At 35.3% G+C, this 22,660-nt stretch overlaps 1 protein-coding gene across 1 annotated transcript; it reads left to right on the forward strand.

Annotated features, from left to right (window-relative positions):
- The first annotated feature begins 5,925 nt into the window (after nucleotides 1-5,925).
- On the forward strand, nucleotides 5,926-21,026 carry LOC141445662 (cholecystokinin receptor-like). Its single transcript, XM_074111517.1, has 6 exons — nucleotides 5,926-6,030; nucleotides 10,158-10,229; nucleotides 11,239-11,411; nucleotides 14,334-14,402; nucleotides 17,811-17,914; nucleotides 20,370-21,026. Exons 1-6 carry the CDS (start codon nucleotides 5,953-5,955, stop codon nucleotides 20,402-20,404), a joined length of 531 nt encoding a protein of 176 aa, XP_073967618.1. The 5' UTR covers nucleotides 5,926-5,952; the 3' UTR covers nucleotides 20,405-21,026.
- Nucleotides 21,027-22,660: the final 1,634 nt, after the last annotated feature.

Below are 22,660 nucleotides of genomic sequence, written 5' to 3' on the forward strand. Positions count from 1 at the left end.
GGCTACTTTTCATCCCAATATTCTCATTGGATCTGGAATGCAAAATTCCGAAATTTTTAACCTCTATCTACGTCTAGTTTAAAGACATAATAAGTTGCGCGATTGTTCTTTGTGCATTGTAAATGAAGACCACATGTAATTTTGGAAATAGGCTATGTCTAAAAAAAAACCGGCCAAGAACGTGTCGGACACGCCTAATATAATGTTGCGTAGTTATAACGAAAAATCAAGTTATAATTCTTTCTTTTATTTTTTTTCGATAACATAAAATTGTTCGCATAACAGATTTGACATAACAGGCGAACTTCCTAATTATAAAGAATCATAACACCTTTTTAGTATAATAATGAATCGGCATCATTGAAACATGCATAAACTATTAACTGTAACTTAAACTGTTCTAAAATGAATACGCATAATTTTACCAAGCGAGTGAATTAGCTTGTTCAGGGCAAAACCGACTCGGTTAGGTTAGGTTCTGAAGATTTCGATGTTAGTTATTTTTTTATAACAGTCCAATAATAGATATTTTCACATAGTAGTTTACTTAAATTTTGTACTTTAACGTTGAATATTTCGCAACAGATCACTGAATCAAAAAATCGTCTTGGCAACCCCCAATGGTTTAAGACCTATCCAAGGATACCCACACTATATAGGATTAGCCCTCCTGCGACCCACCATACAACAAAAATTGACTTCCAAATTGAAATCTTAATGTCTCATAGATAAAGTTGAATTTTTTTTTTGTTAATTTGAATGATACAGAGAAAATTACACTTTATTCATTTTTCAAAAGATATAAATTCTATTGCTAACAATATGTACTAGTATTATCACTTTGAACCCCAGGAGGTTAGAAAAAAAAATCACCCCACTTTATGTCTATACCTATCTGCGTAGTCGCTAAATACATTATACGTACCTATAATCCGTGCAAATTTACAGCTTTCTGTCATTGATGACGGACGGACGGAGGGAGGGACGGACGGACGGTCAGACAGACATAATGGCGAAACTATAAGGGTTCGGTTTTTGCCATTTTGGCTACGGAACCCTAAAAAAATAAGCATCCAATATTTATTGATAATCTAAGTGACGAACTAAACAGAATGATATTTTTTTTTTACCCACTGCCCAAATGTAATTCCGTGGGAACTAAAGCTTAGTTCACGCGAGTGAACTTCCATTAAAAACTAGTACTTATAACATAATGTGTTGTGAAATTTCAGCTGTCTTGTACGTAAGGCTAAGCCTACGCTAAGCCTACGATCATCAAAATTACTGGCAGGGATGTCACGGAGCACCGATTCCGTTTCCGCTAAGTCGGAACTCCCGTTTAATATTAAACATCAGTTTCGGTTTCGGTTCCGTTGCTTTTGAAACTAAATATATATCGGATGTCAATGCTCACCGCGGCGACTGGACATGAGCGGCGTACATCAAAAACAAACAGAAGGCTACAGTTTTTGTATGCGAAAACTATCATTTGATTGTGATCGCGAGTCTCAGAAACGTTATGCAACAGACCCTCAGGTTTAGTAGACCGACCCTCGTAAAACCTATCACTCAGAATCCGGCTCTGGTTCCGGTTCCGTTTTCGATACCGATTCCGTTTCTGGTTCCGATAAAATAAATTGAAAACATCTGGTTCCGCTTTCAGTTCTAATAAAACCACATCCGTTGCATCCCTGATTGATTACTGGTTTCGGTTCATGACCTTGTTATTAGGAAACTTTCTAGTGACCCGCCAAAGAGCTTTAACAATCGATATCTAATTTAATTGAGAGCATTTGGTGCAGAATCAATATGACCTCAGCCTTACGTCATAATCAGGGGTCGGACAAAAAGTGCGGATGACGTAAAAATGACGTAATCTTGCACACAAGATGACGTTTTTATTTAAACTTCCGTGTGACATGTAGTAACAAAGTAGCATTAATGAAGTAACAAAATAATCGTAAATAAATCAATGGAATTCAGTGAATAAAATAAATTTCATATCGTTTAATAAAGAGGTTGATAAATGATAAGTGATAATTGTTTATGAAAATCAAAAATACTATTTGAAATCATCCTATAAGTGGTTTGACGTCATCGGCACTTTTTGTCCGACCCCTGGTAATAGGTTTTTATGACAATTACAACAGTTTTATGACACAGCTATAAAACTAACGCCATAAAACAGCACTTATTTGTTCCAGTACATAATTTTGTACCACAAATTATCACTGTGTATCTCGACTACACAATAAATCATGAAATTAATCTGAAATATTTCAACGGAAATGTTTAGGCAAGTGTAACTGAACGCTAACATAAATCATTTATTGAATCAGGCGCTACTTTGCGAAGGTCCACATTAACGAACAACAAACTTTGCTCACCCGTGAACTTACGATACTATGCAACAAATCACTCGCACATGACATAATACAGAACCATTTTGAGTTAAACCGGTATCTAATGTCATGTGCGCAATATTCATGCAGCTTCTGCGCCTCCACGCCATAAGAACATTATACACATCACACAAACCTAGCATCACCACCACCACACTACGTTAACCCGTTTCGTACTCAATCAGAGTTCATGTTCAGAATTCATACAGTATGGAGGAGGATTTCATAGACTTAGCTGTCGTAAGGTCACGGAGGAGCAAATTCATTATTTATAGTTCGCTAATATTGCTTTTGGGATTTTAAAATTGTGGTTGTCAATTTTTCCACATCCCTGAAACCCTGTTTTAACGTTCCGGGCCTCACAGCTCGAATAAAGAAAATACCTATCCGTTAATTACTATTCTGCATAATAAAATTATACGGATATTATGAAAAACGTCCAACTCGCAGCACTACCAAGGCCATTTCTTTTCGTTGCTCTTCGTTAGATCTAACAAAGTGGTACTAACTAGGAGAGTACCTTTCAGCAACTTCGGTAATTAACTTAGTTCATGTGATTTGCGCTTCGGCTAACTTGACCATTTTTTGTACCTACTTATGGGCACTGGGTAAGTAAAAAAAATATATCTTGTAATATATCTGTTCCAATGGCAGGCTAAAAAAACAAAGAATGTATAGTCAATGTGTCTATTTAATGGCAGTAAAAACAATGAACATTTGCAAAACAAAACAGTTTAACCTACAAATTAAATTAGGTACATATTTATTACCTTCAACCAGCAAGACACAGTAGCAATCTTAAGTGTCTAAGAAAAACAAGCTATCTAATGTAGAGGAAAGAAAACAATCTGTTACTTTAACTTTAAACTATGGATGAGGAATCAAAGAGCAAATTCCGTAGTGAATCCCTGTATCTTTGCAGCGATGATGAAAATATATCTAAGTTCATAAAACTTCTGTTATAATTACGGCAAGCCCGTATGAAAAAAGTGTTACGCGCATATTTCGAACGACAAAAACTGACGTGGAAAATATTTTTCACTTATTTATAATTTTTGCTTTTAGTCCAAACTTTCAAAGTACGAGCTGTTAGTGGTCTCAAGACTAAAAAACTTGGTGTATCGTGTTTTAGAATGACGTTGAGAGATACATGTGAATGGCTGTCCATAGTAAGTTTTTTCGCCTGCCGTTAGAACAGAGTATAGTCTTTACCCGCGGCTTAGCACGCGTAATTCATTAGATTCGGCAGTTGAATTGACATTCTTACTACGTTCTCATGGGAATCCCCAAAAATTAATTCAGGCATCACAAAGGCACGAGAAAGGCTATTCTTGCTCTTCAATTAATCACAGATAGAAGAATGAACCTCAACTTAGACACGCATATAGCATTCATAGATTTGGAGAAAGCTTTTGATAAGGTAGATTGGAGTATGATGATGAGCATTTTGAATGAAATAGGTATAGATTATAGAGACAGGCGTATTATACATGAATTATATAAAGACCAAGAAACCGCAATAGAAATAGGGCAAGTAAAGGGAAAAGCTAGGATAAGACAAGGTGTACACCAGAGACGTCCACTCTCGCCTTCGATTTTTAATATTTTTATTGAAATAGCCATTGAGAAGATACCAGGTGCGAAAAAGGGGAGTCAAATTTAATGGAGAAATGTATCATTTAATACGATTTGCAAATGATATTGCAGCTATCACCGAAAATTCTCAACAATTAGAAGAGCTTGTAGTGGAGATGGACAACATGTTTACAGATTTTGGACTTAAGATAAACACATTAAAAAAACAAAAACAATAGTTACAGCAAGGCATACTCAAGTTCATTCACATGGGACGGGAAACAATCGAACAAGTCAAACTATTTAAATATTTAGGCAGCATAATAATTTGCGACTCCAGATGTAATCCAGATATCAACCAAAAAATCGCTACGGCCAAGAAAGCATTCAATGCTAAAAAACATATATTTAGAGCCAAAATTTCTAAGAGCATAAGGAAACGATTTATTAAAACCAACATCTGGAGCATAGCGTTGTACGGAGGAGTGACGTTTACAATTGGACATTAACTCACCGATACAGAGAGAGATTAAGCGCATTTGAAATGTGGTGTTGGAGGCGGATGGAATCTATAAGCTGGACAGAAAGAAAAACAAACGAAGTTGTGTTAAATTTCGTAGGCGAGAAGAGACTGCTGTTGAGAAAGATTGAGAATGGAAGATTGATTATGCTGGGGCACCTGATACGACATGATAGTTACATAAGAACAATCATTGAATGGAAAATAGAGGGCAGGAGAGGCAGGGGAAGACCGAGACGTGCGTTTATGGATCAAGCCAAAGAGAAGGTCAATGTAATGTCGTATGTATGTATAATGATGTATGTGTATGTGTGTCAGGAGCTCAAGGATGATATTGTTAACGATGCATATAAAACATCCGCGCCAAACTTCATGTCCCTGATCCTAATGGTCGACGTTTTGGGATTTTAATCTAATCCTGTGTGAAAGTAGCATAAGTGTTAACCACACGTTCAGCTATCTACATCATCATCATCATCATCATCCCAGCCTATATACGTCCCACTGCAGGGCACGGACCTCCTATCAGAAATAGAGGGCTTGAGCAGTAGTTCCCACGCGGGCCCAGTGCGGATTGGGAACTTCACACACACCATTGAATTGCTTCGCAGGTTTGTGCAAGTTTCCTTACGATGTTTTCCTTCCTTCCTCGTGGTAAATTTCAAATGTAATTCCGCACATGAACATCCGTCCAACCGTTTTCTTGCGTGAAGGAATAACAAAACATACACACATACGCACACATACATACAAACTTTCGCATTTATAATATTAGTAGGATTAGTAGGATAATAGAATTAATGTTTTTCAAGCTAGTTTAGTAGTGCCTAAATGTCAAGCTTAAACAGGTTCAACGACTAAATCTCGATTCTTCGATAAATATCTGCCAAGCGCAATATTGTCTCCCAAATGTCAAGTCAGTGTTATAAAACTTATAAATAAAGATTATGATACAGTATTTTCAGCTGATTATCTCTCATTCCTAAGTTGGGAACTCATCAATTCATGTATCTACTAATACGACTGCATTAATGATGTTACAGCTACTTGAGTGTTAGATTCAAACATTCATCAGTTCATCACACACATTGTCCATGACTTAATTTTAAACCATTACCTAGCTGTTAAGTGACCAACGTGTAAGTTAAATACGTCAGCGCGATACATTTGAATTTGAAAGCGTTGACAGGCCTGCCGCTGGATGGACTGATGACATCGTGAGAGTCGTGGATGTAAGTGGCGAGTTGTCGTTCATTGTGGCCTTCTAAGGGCCTTTAAATATTCAGTAGTGGCAGTCTTTCGGCTTGTGATGAATTAGTGATACATAGTTGAACGAAAAATTAGTTTCTTTCAGATAATTTGGCCTTTAGGCCTATTGTTTTATTCATAACAGAGTTTTTTGTTGCAGGAGACTGAGCAAAGCTGACCAGAGAGCCGAAAGCTGGAGCCTGCTGCATGCACACACTTGAATTGGACTTTAGACACGTTGTAAGATCCACGCACACCGATAAAAGCATCGAAGCAAAGCGAAAAGTACGTACTTATATCATAATGCGTATGTGTATTGTATGTGTATGCGTACTGAGCGCGTGCGTGATATCATAAGTTTGACGCTAATGTGTCCATGTCTGTCTGTCTGTAGTGTCGATTTCGATGTCATTGCAGTGTTCTTAGCTATAAAATCGTTTCAGCCGTTGTTGAGATATTGAACTTTGAAATGACGATGTCTGGGATTTTTCAACTTTTCTATTAGATAACCGTATTGAAATCGATCCATGGGTTTGAGAGCTACGTGGCCACAAAAAGACATCCACAAAACAAACAGACAACAGACATTTTCAATAAACTTATACGAGTATAACATCCCTATTTTTGCGTCGGAGATGAAACTGTTTTACCATGGCTAGTTTTAAAACGCAACGCGTTGAAGTTTTAGAAAAAGACATCGTAAAAGTATACACGAAAGTATTTATGTATGTAAAATTCTCTATTCCACAAAAGAAAACAAATAAAATACAATTGACAAACTGAGCTTTGTACAAATTTGGACTTATCGCTTTAAGGGATCTCTACCAGATAACCCCTGTGGAGCAATCAGTTAGAGTCAAATTGTGGAAGCCACAATACCGTGCTTTAAACCAAATTAATAATACATTACATTATCTTAACTATAATATATATAAATAAGAAAACTACTTTATAGTAAGTAATTAAATATCCTTAAACAAAACGCTCAAACCACATTCATTTATTCATTCATTATCATTTTTCATATTTTATTTTTTTATTTATTTATCATTTATTCATCACTTTTATTTCATTTATTTTTTCCTAAATCTTCATGGATTTAACAACATAAATGTTGAACTTTGTTTCCTTTCTCGGAAACAAGAATTAAGATGTCTTTGAGCTATGTATAGTGATAGGTTATCTTGTTTACTTGCTCATAAATTGCTTAAACATCTTCGAAAATTGCTCTTATTATATCAGAGTACACGTGTACGACTGTATGTACAGTCAAGTGCAAAGATATCGACACGGCCAAAGTTACAAAAATATGTATACACGACCTTAATCTTACAACGTGACGTGACGGGTTAATGTGAAGTGCATAAAGTCGGGTATACATATTTTTGTAACAAAGGCAGTGTCGATATCTTTGGACTTGACTGTACACAGTCAGCTGCAGAGAAAGGCGATCCCCCTATGATATATGTATGCACCGCAGATGTCACGTTTCTCTGCAGCTGACTGTAAATAAGTAATTTCCCGTATTGAAATCGATCGATGGGTTTGAGAGCTACGTGGCCACAAAAAGACATCCACAAAACAAACAGACAAACAGACATTTTCAATAAACTTATACGAGTATAATATCCCTATTTTTGCGTCGGGGATGAAACTGTTTTACCGTGGCTAGTTTTAAAACGCAACGCGTTGAAGTTTTAGAAAAAGACATCGTAAAAGTATACACGAAAGTATTTATGTATGTAAAATTCTTTATTGTACAAAATAAAAGAAACAAAATACAATTGACAAACTGAGATTTTGTACAAATGTGAACTTATCACTTTACCAGTCAACCCTTGAGGGAGCAATCAATTAGGGTCAAATTGTGGAAGCCACAATACCGTGCTTTAAACCAAATTGATAATACATATCTAAACTATAATAATATATAAATAAGAAAACTACTTTATACATGCAACACCTTTAATACATGAGAATATTAAACAAAGGGATTAATTGAAAACATCCTTAAACAAAACGGTCATACCCCGAGGGAGAAAATGTTATTTTATATCCTCATGGATATGAAATAACATTTTCTTCTCCTAAATCCTCATGGATTTAACAATACACATGTTGTAATTTGTTTCCTTTCTCGGAAACAAGAATTAAGATGTCTCTGTGCTATTTATAGCGATAGGATATATATATATATCTTGTTTACTTGCTCATAATTTGCTAAAACATCTTCGAAAATTGCTCTATTTATATCAGAGTACACGTGTACGACTGTATGTACAGTCAAGTGCAAAGATATCGACACGGCCAAAGTTACAAAAATATGTATACACGACCTTAATCTTACAACGTGACGTGACGGGTTAATGTGAAGTGCATAAAGTCGTGTATACATATTTTTGTAACAAAGGCAGTGTCGATATCTTTGCACTTGACTGTACACAGTCAGCTGCAGAGAAAGGCGATCCCCCTATGATATATGTATGCACCGCAGATGTCACGTTTCTCTGCAGCTGACTGTAAGTAATAAGTAATTTCCAATATCACGTCTTACAACGGGCAGCTATACCTCAGACTCAAAATCAGACGTATGGCTTTGGCTGTAGATTGTAGTTCCCACACGGGCTTAGTGCAGATTAGGAGTTTCACACAGACATAAACCTTCGCAGAAGTTTGCAAGTTTTCCCACGATAATATTAGTAAATACGAAAGTGTTTTTTTATTTGTTTTGTACAGATATAAAAAAATACAATTGCCAACTGAGATTTGAAATGCAATTCCTTTACCAGAACCCTTGGAGCAAACAACTAGGGTACAAATGGTAAACATATTTTTAATAATATTATAATACAAATATTATTGATTTTACTTTAATCAAACAAAGCGGATGGATTGTAACATGATTTTCACATATTAGAATATTTACGGGAGAATTTAAATAAGTCAAATCAAGTCAAAACATCTTTATTCAATTGGATACAACAAACATGAAGTCAAAAAAATTTCCTTTTCGGAAAACTGTTGGAGAAAATCCGGCAAAAATCAACGATACGTATATATATTTTTTAAAATATATTCAATTATTATTAAAATATTTTAATCAAAGTATTTAAACCTTTATTTTACACTGTAGGTTCGCTATTTGAAGGATCGCTAATGCGGATGAAATTATATACAAATATATAGACCATGATATAATCATTAACTTTATAACATAATTTGATAAATTTCTCGAAAATACATGAATTTGTATCAGTCATTTGTAATATTTTTTGAACTTATTATAAAAGTAATGCAATTTCCCAGAAAAGACTGTTTGTACAGCCTGTCTGGTACGCGGGAACTTAAGCTCCCTGTTTTCTAGAGCCTTTGGCTTTCGACGTTAGTTGGAAAATAATATGTTTTCCTACATACAGATAAGTTTCACAAGACATAAACCCGCAGAGTTAGGATATCTGTTCTTTAAAAAAAATCTCAAAGTTTTTTTATTCAAATTATAATTCTCTAATGCAGCTCTTTTTGAAATAAAAATTGGCCTGTTGAGAAGCTTGGAGTCAAACTACTAGGCTACCACGGCTAAACATAATGCTTAATAATATTATAAATACGAAAGTGTGTGTTTGTATGTTTGTCCGTCTTTCAAGTCGAAAAGCGACGGATCGAGAGCTGAATGTTTACGGGCCATAAAGTAACATAAGCTACTTTTTATTCCGGAAAAATGCACAGTTTCCTAGGGAACAGCGCGCGATTATCGAATTCCACGTGGGCGAAGCCGCGGGCAGAAGCTAGTAATATTATATTTCTTTGACTTATTTTTTCTTTTATTTTTTTTATATTGTGTAATATTATTGATGAGTTTTTATGCGCAAAACTGAAGAGCGGATGGATTTTGTACGGCTGGAATAAATTTTCAAAATCTTCACTGACTGAGGAGGGATAATAATTATGAACAGGAAAATTGGTAAAATTGCGAAGTTTCTGAAAAGAATTCTTCACGAACAAAGTTGCATTACAAGTAGTAGCTACTTAGTAAAATAATGAAGTTTATTCTGAATCATATTAAAACTCGTATTTTTTTGTTTTAACTGTGGAAAATGATGATTGTAAGTAAATTTCCAGTTTTTTTTAAAAGCCGGTTCCACAACAAAATACGTCTTATAGTTAGTTGTTGGCAACACTAACAAAAATATAGTAATAAGTTTATACAATCTGAAGGCGTCCCCACACTTACTCTGCTCCTGTCACCAGCAGTGGGACGCATAAAGGCTGGGATGATGATGATAACCAATTAATCAAAAACCAGTGTTTTTTTACTATAGTCCACGCAACTCCCAACATGATCCTTCGAGCCGGACATGAACCAGCGACATATATGGATTTTTAGACCTATAATAACAGTAACTTTGTTTCAGGTGATAAGAATGCTGTTTGTTATAATACTGGAGTTCTTCATATGCTGGACTCCACTACACGTAATAAATACGGTAAGACAAAAAATATATTTAATTTTTATAAGTATTTTTCAAATCCCATTAATATTATAAATGCGAAAGTTCTGTTTGCAAGTCTGTTTGTTTGTTTATTGTTTGTTACTTTATCACGTCTAAACCGCTAAACTGATTTGGATAGAATTCGGTATACAGATAGCTTGAGTCCCGGGGACGGACAAAGGATAGTTTTTATCCCGGAAAATTGCATAGTTCCCGCGGGATGCGATAAACGAATACTACGCGGACGGAGTCGCGGGCAACAGCTAGTATGTAAAGTTGTAAAAGTCTATGTGTTTAATAAGGAAAATTTTGCAAATAAATTACCAGTAGCCAAATTGTATCCCAAAAACACGCATTGGGCAATCGACAAATAATTAAATCAAAAGCAGTATGTGGATGAAAACACACAACGCTGTGAAATTTAAATAAAAACATAAAATAAGAAAAAATGTATGATAAATCTCTATAAGAGTTTGTAGTGTGAAAAAATGATAGACAACACAAAGCAAGAATATTACGGAACCCTTATAGTTTCGCCGCGTCTTAGGCGAGACTATCCTCCCTCCTTTACCTCCCGTAGATGTAAAGTAGTAGTGTGGGGTATCCTATCCAACGACTATCTAGACGACTTATCCTAGAGCTCTATATCTATCCTATCTAGAAGACCTATCCATTAGAGAATATAGATTTTAGTAGTTGTTTTGACGTTAAAATTAAAAACACACTGATGAACTGAAACATGGCTGAAAGAATTGAAGAATCTGTTGTTCCTTTTCTTTCGAGACTTATTTATAACAGCGCCTTTTTTTATTTTCATAAAACGAGAAAATCAAAATCGTTACCTATTTTAAAATTTCTGGCCGACAGGTTTTTTTTTGTTACATCAAGTTATTTTCGAACAATACAAATATTTAAATAAACTTTAAGTACAGGAACACCTGCTGGTGCTCAGCCAGCACTTGGAGTGTAAGAGCTTAATTACAAATTACCTATTTCCTTGCAGATATACTTATTCTACCCGGAAGAGCTGTATCAATACGTGGGATCAAAAGGAATCGTGTCACTTCAGCTACTGGCGTACTGTTCTTCCTTTAGCAACCCCATCACGTACTGCTTCATGAATCGCAAGTTTCGTCAGGCTTTCATTTGCCTCATTAAGAACTGTAAAGTTTTCGGGTAAGTGTCAACGACATTATAGTGATAATACTAGCTGAACTATAAACAAACTTTTCTCACCCGCGACCTAAGCTCAAGGTAGGGTAGGTCGCGGGTGAGCAAAAGTAATTGTTTAAAGTTCATTGATATGGACCTCTGCAAAGTTACAAACATAAGATTTGAATCCAAGCAGAAGATAAACGCATTATTGTAAAGGTACAATTGAAGTACTTATACTAAACTATCCTAAAAATAACTTAACTACGAGTATTATATACAATTCCCCCAAGTCTTGTCCCCGCGGAAGAGTACCCATTAGGCTGGCTGCATATCCGCGCTGTATCGTAATCCCAATACGTTCGGCGAGAAATACACTAGCCTATGCTATGGTCATTGATAATTTAAAAAAAATATATATTTGATTAAAAAGTTTGTGAGCGTCAGTACTCCACGGACCCACAGTTTTAACATCAAAAGCCGCAACTAAGTAGTCTTTAGAGAGCCCTGTATATTTGCGGCGTCTTGCTGTCTCAGCCTGCGCTGCTGCTCCGCCCGCCTTGATATATGAAGAGGCTAAATGGGACGGCGCGAGGGTAACCACACAAGTGGCATGTTGTTTTGTCGCTTTTGTTCCCTTGTCACTAACATCTACCATTGTGTATTATGTAGTAAAAAGGTTCTATCACTGTTAGTTCTTAGTGTATTTGTAATTTTTGTTAGTTGTAAAGTCAGCATCAAAAGTAGCGGATCACTTTTTTACTTTGCCACATTAACTTTACTCATTTATCATTCTTGTGTGGATATAAGTATGTGGCTGTAAAACGACAAAGTATAAAAGTGTGCAGCTACTTTTGATGCTGGCCCTACATCATGCATATTGTTTTTTTTTGTACGCTCCTTGCAAATTCAGTCCAATTGCGACACAAATAAAGTGAATATTTGAGTGAAATTATTATTTAAGACTCAAAATCCATTTCAACCTATATTTTAATACCATTAAAAATCAATCAAGAAGGGCTTTTTTAATTGTTTAGTTTTGCAAGTATTTCAAGTGTTTCTACCTAATTTAAGTATAATTGCTGCTCCCAATTACAGTAACAGTAAGGGTTCTCTATCATTTGCCCGAATTTCATAATAATATGCCCGAATGTATCGTTTTCTAGAATTTTAATTTGCCATAAAGTAATTTATTTCTGAAATAACCTCATCTACTGCATTCTATATAATGACACAGCACGGTTCTATATATTTTATGGCAAACGTTGGTATGGCAAGTGAAATTCGGGCAAGTAAAAGTAAACGAACAGTAAGTACTTAATATTTTTAAATAAACATTCACGAAGAATTAAATACTATAGTTGCGGAGATAAATCTTGGTACAAGATCGTTTGCGCTCTTATTATGTTTGAGCAGTTTATTTATTTTGATACCTCAACGGAAAAACAAACTAAAACATTGTTTACACAACAAAGTGCGCGGGTGACCTCAACTCATTCATGATTATGCTAAACCTTATTTAGTATGCAGTGCACTCCCTCACCCACTCCAATAATATCTGGCAAAGTTAAAACTTAGTAGTATCATCCGCACGTATATTAAATTTTATTATGGGTACCCTTGCGAAGACGGGGTGGGCCGCTAGTTAAATATAAATGACCTCTTGTGTGGCAATGGCAACCCTAATAAATAAAATGTCAAAGTCAAATCCAAGTCAATTTCATTCATCTTAAGCTTTCGCTAGCGAGCTAGCGAGGATTCCCTTTCAACGCATTTTAATACATGCCTGACTCTATTTAATTTAATCGAAATTCAGCTTGTGTCAAGTCAGATTTTTTAGGTCAGATCGACCGCGCTTGTTTTGTCATACACACTACACAAAGACACCTACAAACACAAGGTATATGTAGTGTGTGTGTAGGGCAACCATCCGCAAGGGATCCTGCTTCATAGGTAAACGGGGCATATTATATTGTAGAACATACAATTGCCAGGGTCGGGCAGCTGCCCTCCCCATATCATGAGACATTTGACACCAATTTGACTTAGTCCCATACCAGAATAATGGATACTAGGCAACGGATAAACATAACTTAATATATAAATAAACTAGCGTTTGCCCGCGGCTTTCTGCGATCCTTTTTTTGTTTTATTAACTTGTCGGAGGTTTACATGGAAATACAAATACGGCCAGATTTTCTTTTAGACAGATGGTGCAAATTTTTTAATACAAAAATCAACCTACATACGTAATTAATTATGATTCTTACCAGCTTTGAAGCCCTGCTTCGCTGATTCAGGGTTGGAATTTTAGAAAACGTTAAAGTACTAATACGCGTTTCTGTTTCCGCTATTATATCCCGAGAAATTGTAAAGTTCCCGCGGGACATGAATTACTGTTATTCAGTCCTGGATTTGTCAATAGGCCGTATAGGCCGCAGCCTAGGGGCGGCAGATTTCAACGAGAAAATTATTTTAGAAAGTTATATAGGGCGGCGGATATAAAGTGGCCTACACTCCTAAAAAACATAAATCCGCCACTGCTGTTATTGAAATAACTTTGAAAATCTGCCTCAAAGTTGAAACTTATTTTTACTCTGCGGAAAGTTTGCATTTTTTTTAAAGTAGTGTAATGTCAATCAGTGATAGTGTATCTTTCTATTGATAAAAGAATTATTTAAATCAGCTCAATAGTTTCAGAGATTACCCCCAACAAACAAAGAAACAAACAAAGTTGTGATATTTTCCTATTCCATGGGATTTTCTAAAAATCTTTCCCTAGTGCACCTCTGTATTACTTTAGGTCCATCTATGCCAAATTTCACACCGTAGCATGCTGAACGGTTGTGTTGCTCTGAAGATGAGCTCTGGTTGAGTTCGAAACGCGTCAGTGTAAAGTGGTGGTGGTGATAGATGGATTTGTGTGATTTGTGTGTGTTCTTACAGTGTGGAGGTGGAGGAACTGCATGAACACACATTGCATGGGCACAAAAGTAGCTATCATAAAGGTCGCAGGTGAGCAAAGTAATTTTGTCAGCTCGTTGAAAGTACATGTAAAATTTCGTATCTATGCTGATGCCCTTGAGCAGTTCCGTCATCAGCAGATGACCCTGGCTGCAGCATCAGGCGGTGTATATCATATTTATAAACGCAATATCAAATTTAACAATCATGTAAAATCTTTTGCGTGTGCCATCAACTTTTGAGGAGTTCCCTTCTACGGAGACGATCCTCGCCAGGATGAGCAGGATGTCACTGCTAAATAATTGTTACCAGATTTACATCAGTTTGCTAAATCTCCATTCCCTAGTTTTATTGGTTTAGCTTATGCGTTTTCTGATTCAGTTGGTATATAAAATCCTCTTTATTCGTTTTATCCCGTGGGATATTTAAAAAATCTTTTAAACAGTTTTTACCTATTAGTATTATCTACCTGCACGCCAAATTTGAAGTCTCTAATATTTATAATTACGGAGTTAGGGCCAGTTTGAAGCGAAAATATAAATCATATTTTATTCCCTATCCCGTAGGAATTTTGATAAATCCTGAAAATTGTTTTTAGCTGTTAGTATTACCTACTTGCTCGCCAAATTTGAACTCTCTAATAATTATAGTTACGGTAAAAGGGTCAATAATTGAAAGTGAAAATACAAATATTATTTATTCACTATCTCTTGGGAATTTCGGAAAATCCTGAAAACCGTTACATTTGTACTTAATACTATTGTCGTGTCTTGTGTTGTGAATAAATGTATTTTCTTTCTTTCTTTCTTTCTTTCAAATTTGAAGTTTCTAATAATTATAGTTACGCAAATGGGGCCATTTTGAAGTGAAAATATAAATCCCATTTTATTCCCTATCCCGTGGGATTTTTGATAAATCCTGAAAATTATTTTTAGCTGTTAGTATTACCTACTTGTTCACCAAATTTGAAGTCTCTAATATTTATAGTTACGGAAATAGGGTCATTAATTAAAAGTGAAAATACAAATCCCATTTATTATTCATTATCCCGTGGGAATTTCGTAAAATCCTGAAAAGTGTTATTAGCTGTTAGTATTACCTACTTGCATGCCAAATTTGAAGTTTCTTATAATTATAGCCATTTCGAAGCGAAAATATAAATCCCATTTATTCCCTATCCCGTGGGAATTTCGAAAAATCCTTTCTTAGTGCGCGTCTACACCTATTAAGGAACACATATTCCAAATTTCAAATTTCTAGTCCCAGCGATTTGGGCTGTGCGTTGATCTATAAGTCAGTCAGTCAGTCAGTCAGTCAGTCAGTCGGTCAGTCAGTCCGTCAGTCAGTCAGTTCCTTCTTTTATATATATAGATAGATACATATTAAACGTCCAAGACCCGAACAAACATTCGTATTATTCATACAAATATCAGCCACGGCCCGGCCGGGATTCAAACCCGGTACCTCAAGCTTCGTAATCAGGTTCTCTAACCACTTAGCTATTCCCGTCGTCTTATTATTAACAAATGAAGGTCAATTTATAGACGGTATGAAATTATAACTTTTGACAAGTATTTATAATTATCCTAAACTTAAATAATAAACAAAATAATAAATCATTAATTATTAGGTATCTTGTAAATTTTAATATAATTACACGATATTTTTTTTAGTGAAATTATTTCAGGATTCATTTCCTTAAATGTTATGTGTATTTCCCTATGTGAATTGAATCACAGTCATGATGTTAGGGATAACTTATTAAAGTATTAGCAAGAATCAAAGCCATGATTTTTATTTAAATTCAATCAATAAGTAACAACTTATTGATTGAATTTATCTACTTATCTTACAAAAAAAATCTATATTTTTACAGTATACTTTTATATAAATAATGTACATTGTACAACAAGAGCAAAAAATGGGTTTAACGCTCGAGTTTTAGACTGCTTTTCACTGCCATGGCGAGGAAATGAAATAGCAACAGTGGAAACAATTGTTTACTTACTATGTACCTTTTATAGTTCACGCATTACTATTATAATTACAAATTTTAGTTTTATTGATCTATTTTGACTGATTTGGTTGATTTTTAGTTTTATATAAATTAAAAAATATTAAAAAAATATGTAGAAACTCCTTTGTTTGTGGCTGTTTACACCTGATCGCCCTTGGTCTTAGATGAAGATTTTACTTTATGCACTAGATCATAGAAAGTCGTTTTATGTCGCCTAGATTCAGCATAAACACGAACTTTACGACAATGAGAAGTGAAAAAATATTTTTCACTAAGTATAACTAACTGTAACAAAAGCCTAGCGAGCCAGATTAATGATCTGACTTCAAAATGAAATCGCGTAGAAAATATTCTTGAGATAGGGATAAACAAAGCATGTCGGTGTCTGTCCTGTATACATATTCCCGTTTAATCAAATTTCCTCAATTACCGTTACTCAAAGCGTTTGAATTGATCTGACGGGAAGCTTTATACAATTGTATCGTAACAGACATTGTTTTTGCGAAAACGAATTATCGTCCTATTGTTGTATAATAAGTAAACCCTTAGCTCTATGATATAAATCTAACGTTAATGGGTTTGAGCTTAGATTTTATCGCATTTTTCATTAAAAATAGGGACCGTACGTAATTTAATACCAGACAGAAATCTGCTTTGTAAAAGCCGGGCTTTTTTAAGATTCTCTGAACTAAATTTAGGGGAAATACTTTGTAATCTGCTGAGTTTGCGTGTTTCTAGCTGTTTACTACCAGTTTATTTAAGATCGCAGTTTTTTGTTTTTTCCTTGAGTAGTTGGTACTCATGCGCAGTGGTGCTCATTTCCCATCAGATGACCCGCTTGCTCGTTTGCCTCCCTTTTATAATAAAAAAACGCCTGGAACAATTATTATATTTAACGAAGTATTCGTTACATTGTGTGTAACACAGCGCTCTAAGCTAAATTCACTATTACAACGTTTGCATTCTCGAATCAGTCTCAATGGGTTCATTGGGGGAACTGGGATTGTAAGTAGAATCAAGATTGCGGATTTATTAGTAAATAGCTACTTCTGTTTTATGAGTGTGATTAGATAAACTTTTTTTTTGCTTTTAAATAAAAGATACTAAAATAAACCTTGAAGTTATATTATGAATGTAACAACATTAAACTTAACACGCTTCCTTGCGAGACCATACGGATATACATTAATACACTCAATTTTGTCACTACACTTTTGACAGTGCGATCGTGGTTGTTGGTTGAGATTGGTGTCTTATAGTCATCCCTCACAATTAACTTTCTTAATAAAAGTATGGTGATTTTTCGTTCCCTTCCACACACAATACACTCAAAGGCTTCACTATAGTCAAAACATCAAATTTGAAGTAAAAACACACGTTTTGTTTAGTACCTGGCTTACTCGACTAAGTTGTCTTTATATTCAACGTGTGAAGTTTTACAGGGGTTGCTTTCCTGAGAAGTCTGAGTGCAAGCAGGCCACGCCCCAGCCATCGAGCCAGGATGTGACAGCTTGCGTCATAAGAGGCAGTCAGACCGGACGCACAGGTACAAAAGTTTATTTCCATTACTGATATTGTAAATCGTTGTTTCGCGAGAGATAGTGGTGGCTCAGTATGCACTTTGAATACTTATAACGTATCATAATCTTACAATATCATACCTACAAATGCAAACGTTCGTGACCCTGGCGAGTTTTTTATCCCCGCTGAATCACACAAAAGCACGTTTTTACAGCTACTAGCTATGTGTTTATGTTCTTGTTTTAGTGCATTTAAATATTCATGTGAATACTGGGATTCAAATTATCTGCCACCCATACCTCATTGAGAGTTGATTAATTTGAAATTCAGACGCACCAGGAAATTTGAAGTATGATTCGCAAACACTGTAACCGATAAACGAGTACCGATTAATCAACCTCAACTGAAATTAATTGCACTAGAAGTGAGAATTGCCATTTAGAATGGCAAAGAAAATTGGCAGTGGAAGTAAGGGAAAGTATGTAAATGGTCCTGATTGTAGGTGATAATGGTAAACCGAGCGATATTGTCAGGATATTGACCTTCAAGTGTCTATCATTGACAGTGAGGTGGGAACGCTTGACATCATTAGATTTGTCTCTTAATTTTCCGAGTTTCACTTCGTTAGGTGCGTATTGGGTATGTTAATTTGAGTTATGCGCAAGAAACCATAAATTAATATGTATATTAAGTGTAATTGTTTTGGCGTGTGACATTTAGCAAAATGTACTTCATTAGGCTGAGTTTGTATGTAACTGTGGAATTATTAGAAAAGCTCATATTAAATGATATTGTAACGGAACGGTTGTTGTTGTATTGTATTGTATTGTATATTAGAAAAGCTCATTTGTTTCAGTAATACAAAATATTCGCCATTTAAAAAAAATCAAAACTGACAGGAAAACGGCCAGTATTAAATTAAGACATTTATTTGGAGTAGTAGATACTATTTATACTGTAAGTAAGTGGTGCTCCCACCAACCGACTTTAAGTATGAATTATATTTTAATTGTTGAAACAAAGCAATAATGGTGAGACCACTTCGGGATTCAAAATAAAATTTACAAATTAAGTTATCAGTGAACACAAACAAAATCGATACAGATGAAAATAAACCTTATTTTTGTTTGTCGGCTTCTTCGTAAAATAATCATGATCACAGTTATAGGGCGCTCTACGAGTTCCGAAAGTTCAAGTATTTCAATAATAATAAATTATAAATTGACTTTACGCCGTTAAAGTTTTGTACTTTAGTTTCTTTAAAATACTCGATTCGTTTCAGAAACTCAACTTTTAAGTGCAATTTTTTATTAAAATCAAGCGCCCCTCTAAATTCTACTGTTGGGTGGAAAAAAAATATAAAATCAGGATGGTAGTAAGTATATCAAATTTAGAAGGAAAATTATAACGGCCAGATTGATTGAGAATTATTAGTAGTTTAAGAGTAAATAGCAGCCTTAGGTATAAAACATAACCTAAACTTGGAAGATCCCATACAAAATACGAAATCCTATCTTGGGCGTGTCCGAAACGCTCTTGGGCGGTTTAATGAGCGGTTAAAATTACCTGTTCACAAAAAAAACTGATAAGTCTGGTCATGTTGCTGCTATTTTTTTACGTGAAGAGATGTATTTCTTCGCTATTTTTGATGTCATTGTCAAAATTTCTGTAAACTGTTATCACCAATTTAATGGAAGATTTAATTTCTTAAATATGGGTGTAAAATCGGCTTTATTTCCCATTCATTCATTTGGGCTTTACTTTATCTATCCTCAAATTCGATGAAGTGCTGCAAAATGTATTATATAAAGGTCATATCCGCATGGATATATGCTTCCCAACAGGAAACTTTTGAACCCGTATCAGGCTTACCTTTCACTCGTTAATGGAACTTCGAATTTCTATATTTTGTTTCATAAAAGCTGTGTTCAGATACGTTTAATTAATAAATCAATTTATTTACAGAAAAATTTAAAATTAGATAAATACAATTATAACTCATCAGGTAAAATAACATAAATAATAAATAAATATGTATATGGGACACTTGACACCAATTGACCTAGTCCCAAACTAAGCAAAGCTTGTACTATGGGTACTAGGCTACGGATAAACATACATACTTAGACTTAGACTAATACATTGCCATATTAAACATCCAAGACCCGAGAACAAAATATATTCGTATACATATAAACAAATATATAGCATTCGTTCATACATATATCTGACCCGGCTGGGGATCGAGCCCGGGCCCTCAAGCTTCATAGTCAGGGTTCTCTAAACACTTGGCTATCCGGTCGTCAAAGTCGAGGACCTACTTAATTTACTTATGAACGTATGTATTAATCTATGTTAATTTTTATTTGACTGCTTAGTTTGGGACTAAGTCTAAATGTTGTCTATTGTCCTACTATATTTCTGTAGTTGAAACTTTCAACACTGTAATAGGTTTATTTATACTAATGTGTTTTTTCCAGAGCTTGATGGACTGGAGGTGGAGGAATGCGTTTAGCAGCGGCTCTCAGGCCAATTCTTCAAGCGGCAACCACCCGGCTCTGCCCGGGCCTGCCGTCATTACAAGGCCCACAACACAAGCAAGTGAACCTGTTACTAATAATTTACTATCATTTCACAAAATAATAACTTTTTGAGACGAAAACTAACTTGACCCAAATCAACGTAAAACATGCGATGATCAGATTCATAAACTTTAAGAACAAGCTTACGAATTAGTGGATATTAAAAAGGATGTTTTTTTTTCTATGGTGAAATAGTACAAAATTAGCAAAAAAATACATAATTTAGAAAGTCCACGTCCACAGCACAAGTTTTGTCAAAGGTTATTGAATTAAATGGTTGTAAAAGGGTGCATTTGAGAAATTATTGGTAACCGTAATACACTGTACCATTGATTTAGGGATAGTTCACGAATCATGCGTCTGGGTATGAACTGACCCTAAGAGACCAGGAAGTTTACCCCGCCATGCTGCTATTTGAGCATAATGATTGCGGATTCAGACTCTCCATCTCTCTACTAGCACTTCTAACTGTCACATGACTTTTTTTTGACTGGCTGGTCTCGCTTGACTGGCCTGTGTTTTCATTTGACAAGTCAGTGATCAATTTGAGACTCATTACACTGCAAAAGATCAGAAAGAACCTGTTAATCCTTTTAATAGAAAAAAACTGCCAAAAAATTACAAGTACCATCAGTCAAATAAGTGGTCTATCAATTAATTAAACACGTTCCTATCAAATTAATATGTCGCTAAAGTCGAACTTTCAAGTTGACAGACACGTCTATTTGGCATTATTGTTTTGTGGCATGCAAACGATTATCAATTTTAGGATGGTAGACCACATATATGGTTGATGGTACATTAAATGTTGTACCGACGCACGACAAGTAGTAGATTCAGCCATTAGGCTTGAATTATTTATAGGTAAGTACTTAGGTTAGGCCGGCTAACATCATTTTAAATCTACCTCTTCGTAAATGTAAGCCTTACAATTATTACGAAGATTGGCGATCCCAGGCTTACTAAGGCTGTACAATGCAAATGTTTTCTTATTGTGAGTTTAAAAGCAAGCTCTCATCAGGCGGATTATATCAGCCTTTGCGATGATTTACATTCAATGGGAGGACGCTCAAACTGGGTTAGGACCTATCATAAAAGTGGCTTGTCATCAGCATAAAAAATAACGGGCTACAAGCAGATGTTGCGACAGATGACTAATGGATGTTTTGAATCCACAAAAACAGCCAGCACTTTTTCATGACCGAGTTTTGCACATCGTTGGTTAGTATTTTTATACAAATCTGTCGACAACAGTAAATCTAACGCAAAAGTTACGTAGTGTTCTGATTTTCTGGGGACCAATAACAATAAAGAAAACTTTTAGTATAGCATGTTATAGACATATGTGATATTTACACACATGAAACTACCCTTTGTGTATCTACACTTGACCTGTATCTGGCATCATTTCGGTGGGCTTTGGGAAACTGTAATAAAATAATTTCAATTTTATTTCTGCACTTCATGTAAACTCTTTATGGGTTATTTATGAAAAAGTATTATAGAATATACCCTACATAGATTACGATATAAATTAACACGTTCACGGACACACAACCTTTTTAGGAATTGCTTGATACGGCACAAAAAATCTCATACAAAAATAAATTAAGTCATTGGACGAACTACCACAATGTGCTTTGCGAACTGCTGTGACTCCGTGGTGCATACGATAGTATGTACTTGCCTTTCATACAAATCTTCCTGTCACAGCAGCCCGGTACGGCCGTAGCATTCAAAGCCGTGCTGTGGCACAACACGCGTCATGTATCCCTAATGTGTATATTACTACAATTAGCTGAGGTATTAGTTATAAGGTATTAGTTGGGATTACTTGCCAAAATCGCACATGATACCTGCTTCTACATGGACCATGTTAAAAGTTCACGGCTGCAGACAGAACAGCACTTATGCCACAGTAAAATCGCCGGCAACAGGTGTAGTTTGTAAGAGTAAAACGAAAGTTTTTATTTACGTCTCTGGATGGACTTTCGGTAAACGTGCTCTTCGCTCCCATATTGAACATTTCTAGTAAGTTTTTAATAACGTCATTGATGGTCCTACCCGACTTGTATTTAGCTCATTACAAATTTTTCAATACAATGTGTGGCCTAGAACCGGGGATAATATTAAAAACAGAGGCTCTATAGATCACCGGTAATTGGATCATAATGGTCTCACTTAATTAA

Source organism: Choristoneura fumiferana, chromosome 2, assembly GCF_025370935.1.
Source record: "Choristoneura fumiferana chromosome 2, NRCan_CFum_1, whole genome shotgun sequence".
NCBI lineage: Eukaryota > Metazoa > Arthropoda > Insecta > Lepidoptera > Tortricidae > Choristoneura > Choristoneura fumiferana.

Bases quoted from the DNA above. Each gene is read 5' to 3' on its own strand.
- LOC141445662 (XM_074111517.1), top strand. From the start codon at position 5,953: ATGCACACACTTGAATTGGACTTTAGACACGTTGTAAGATCCACGCAC. The intron at 11,412-14,333 runs GTAAGTGTCAAC...GTGTTCTTACAG, and splicing joins AAGAACTGTAAAGTTTTCGG to TGTGGAGGTGGAGGAACTGC. The intron at 14,403-17,810 runs GTGAGCAAAGTA...GAAGTTTTACAG, and splicing joins AGCTATCATAAAGGTCGCAG to GGGTTGCTTTCCTGAGAAGT.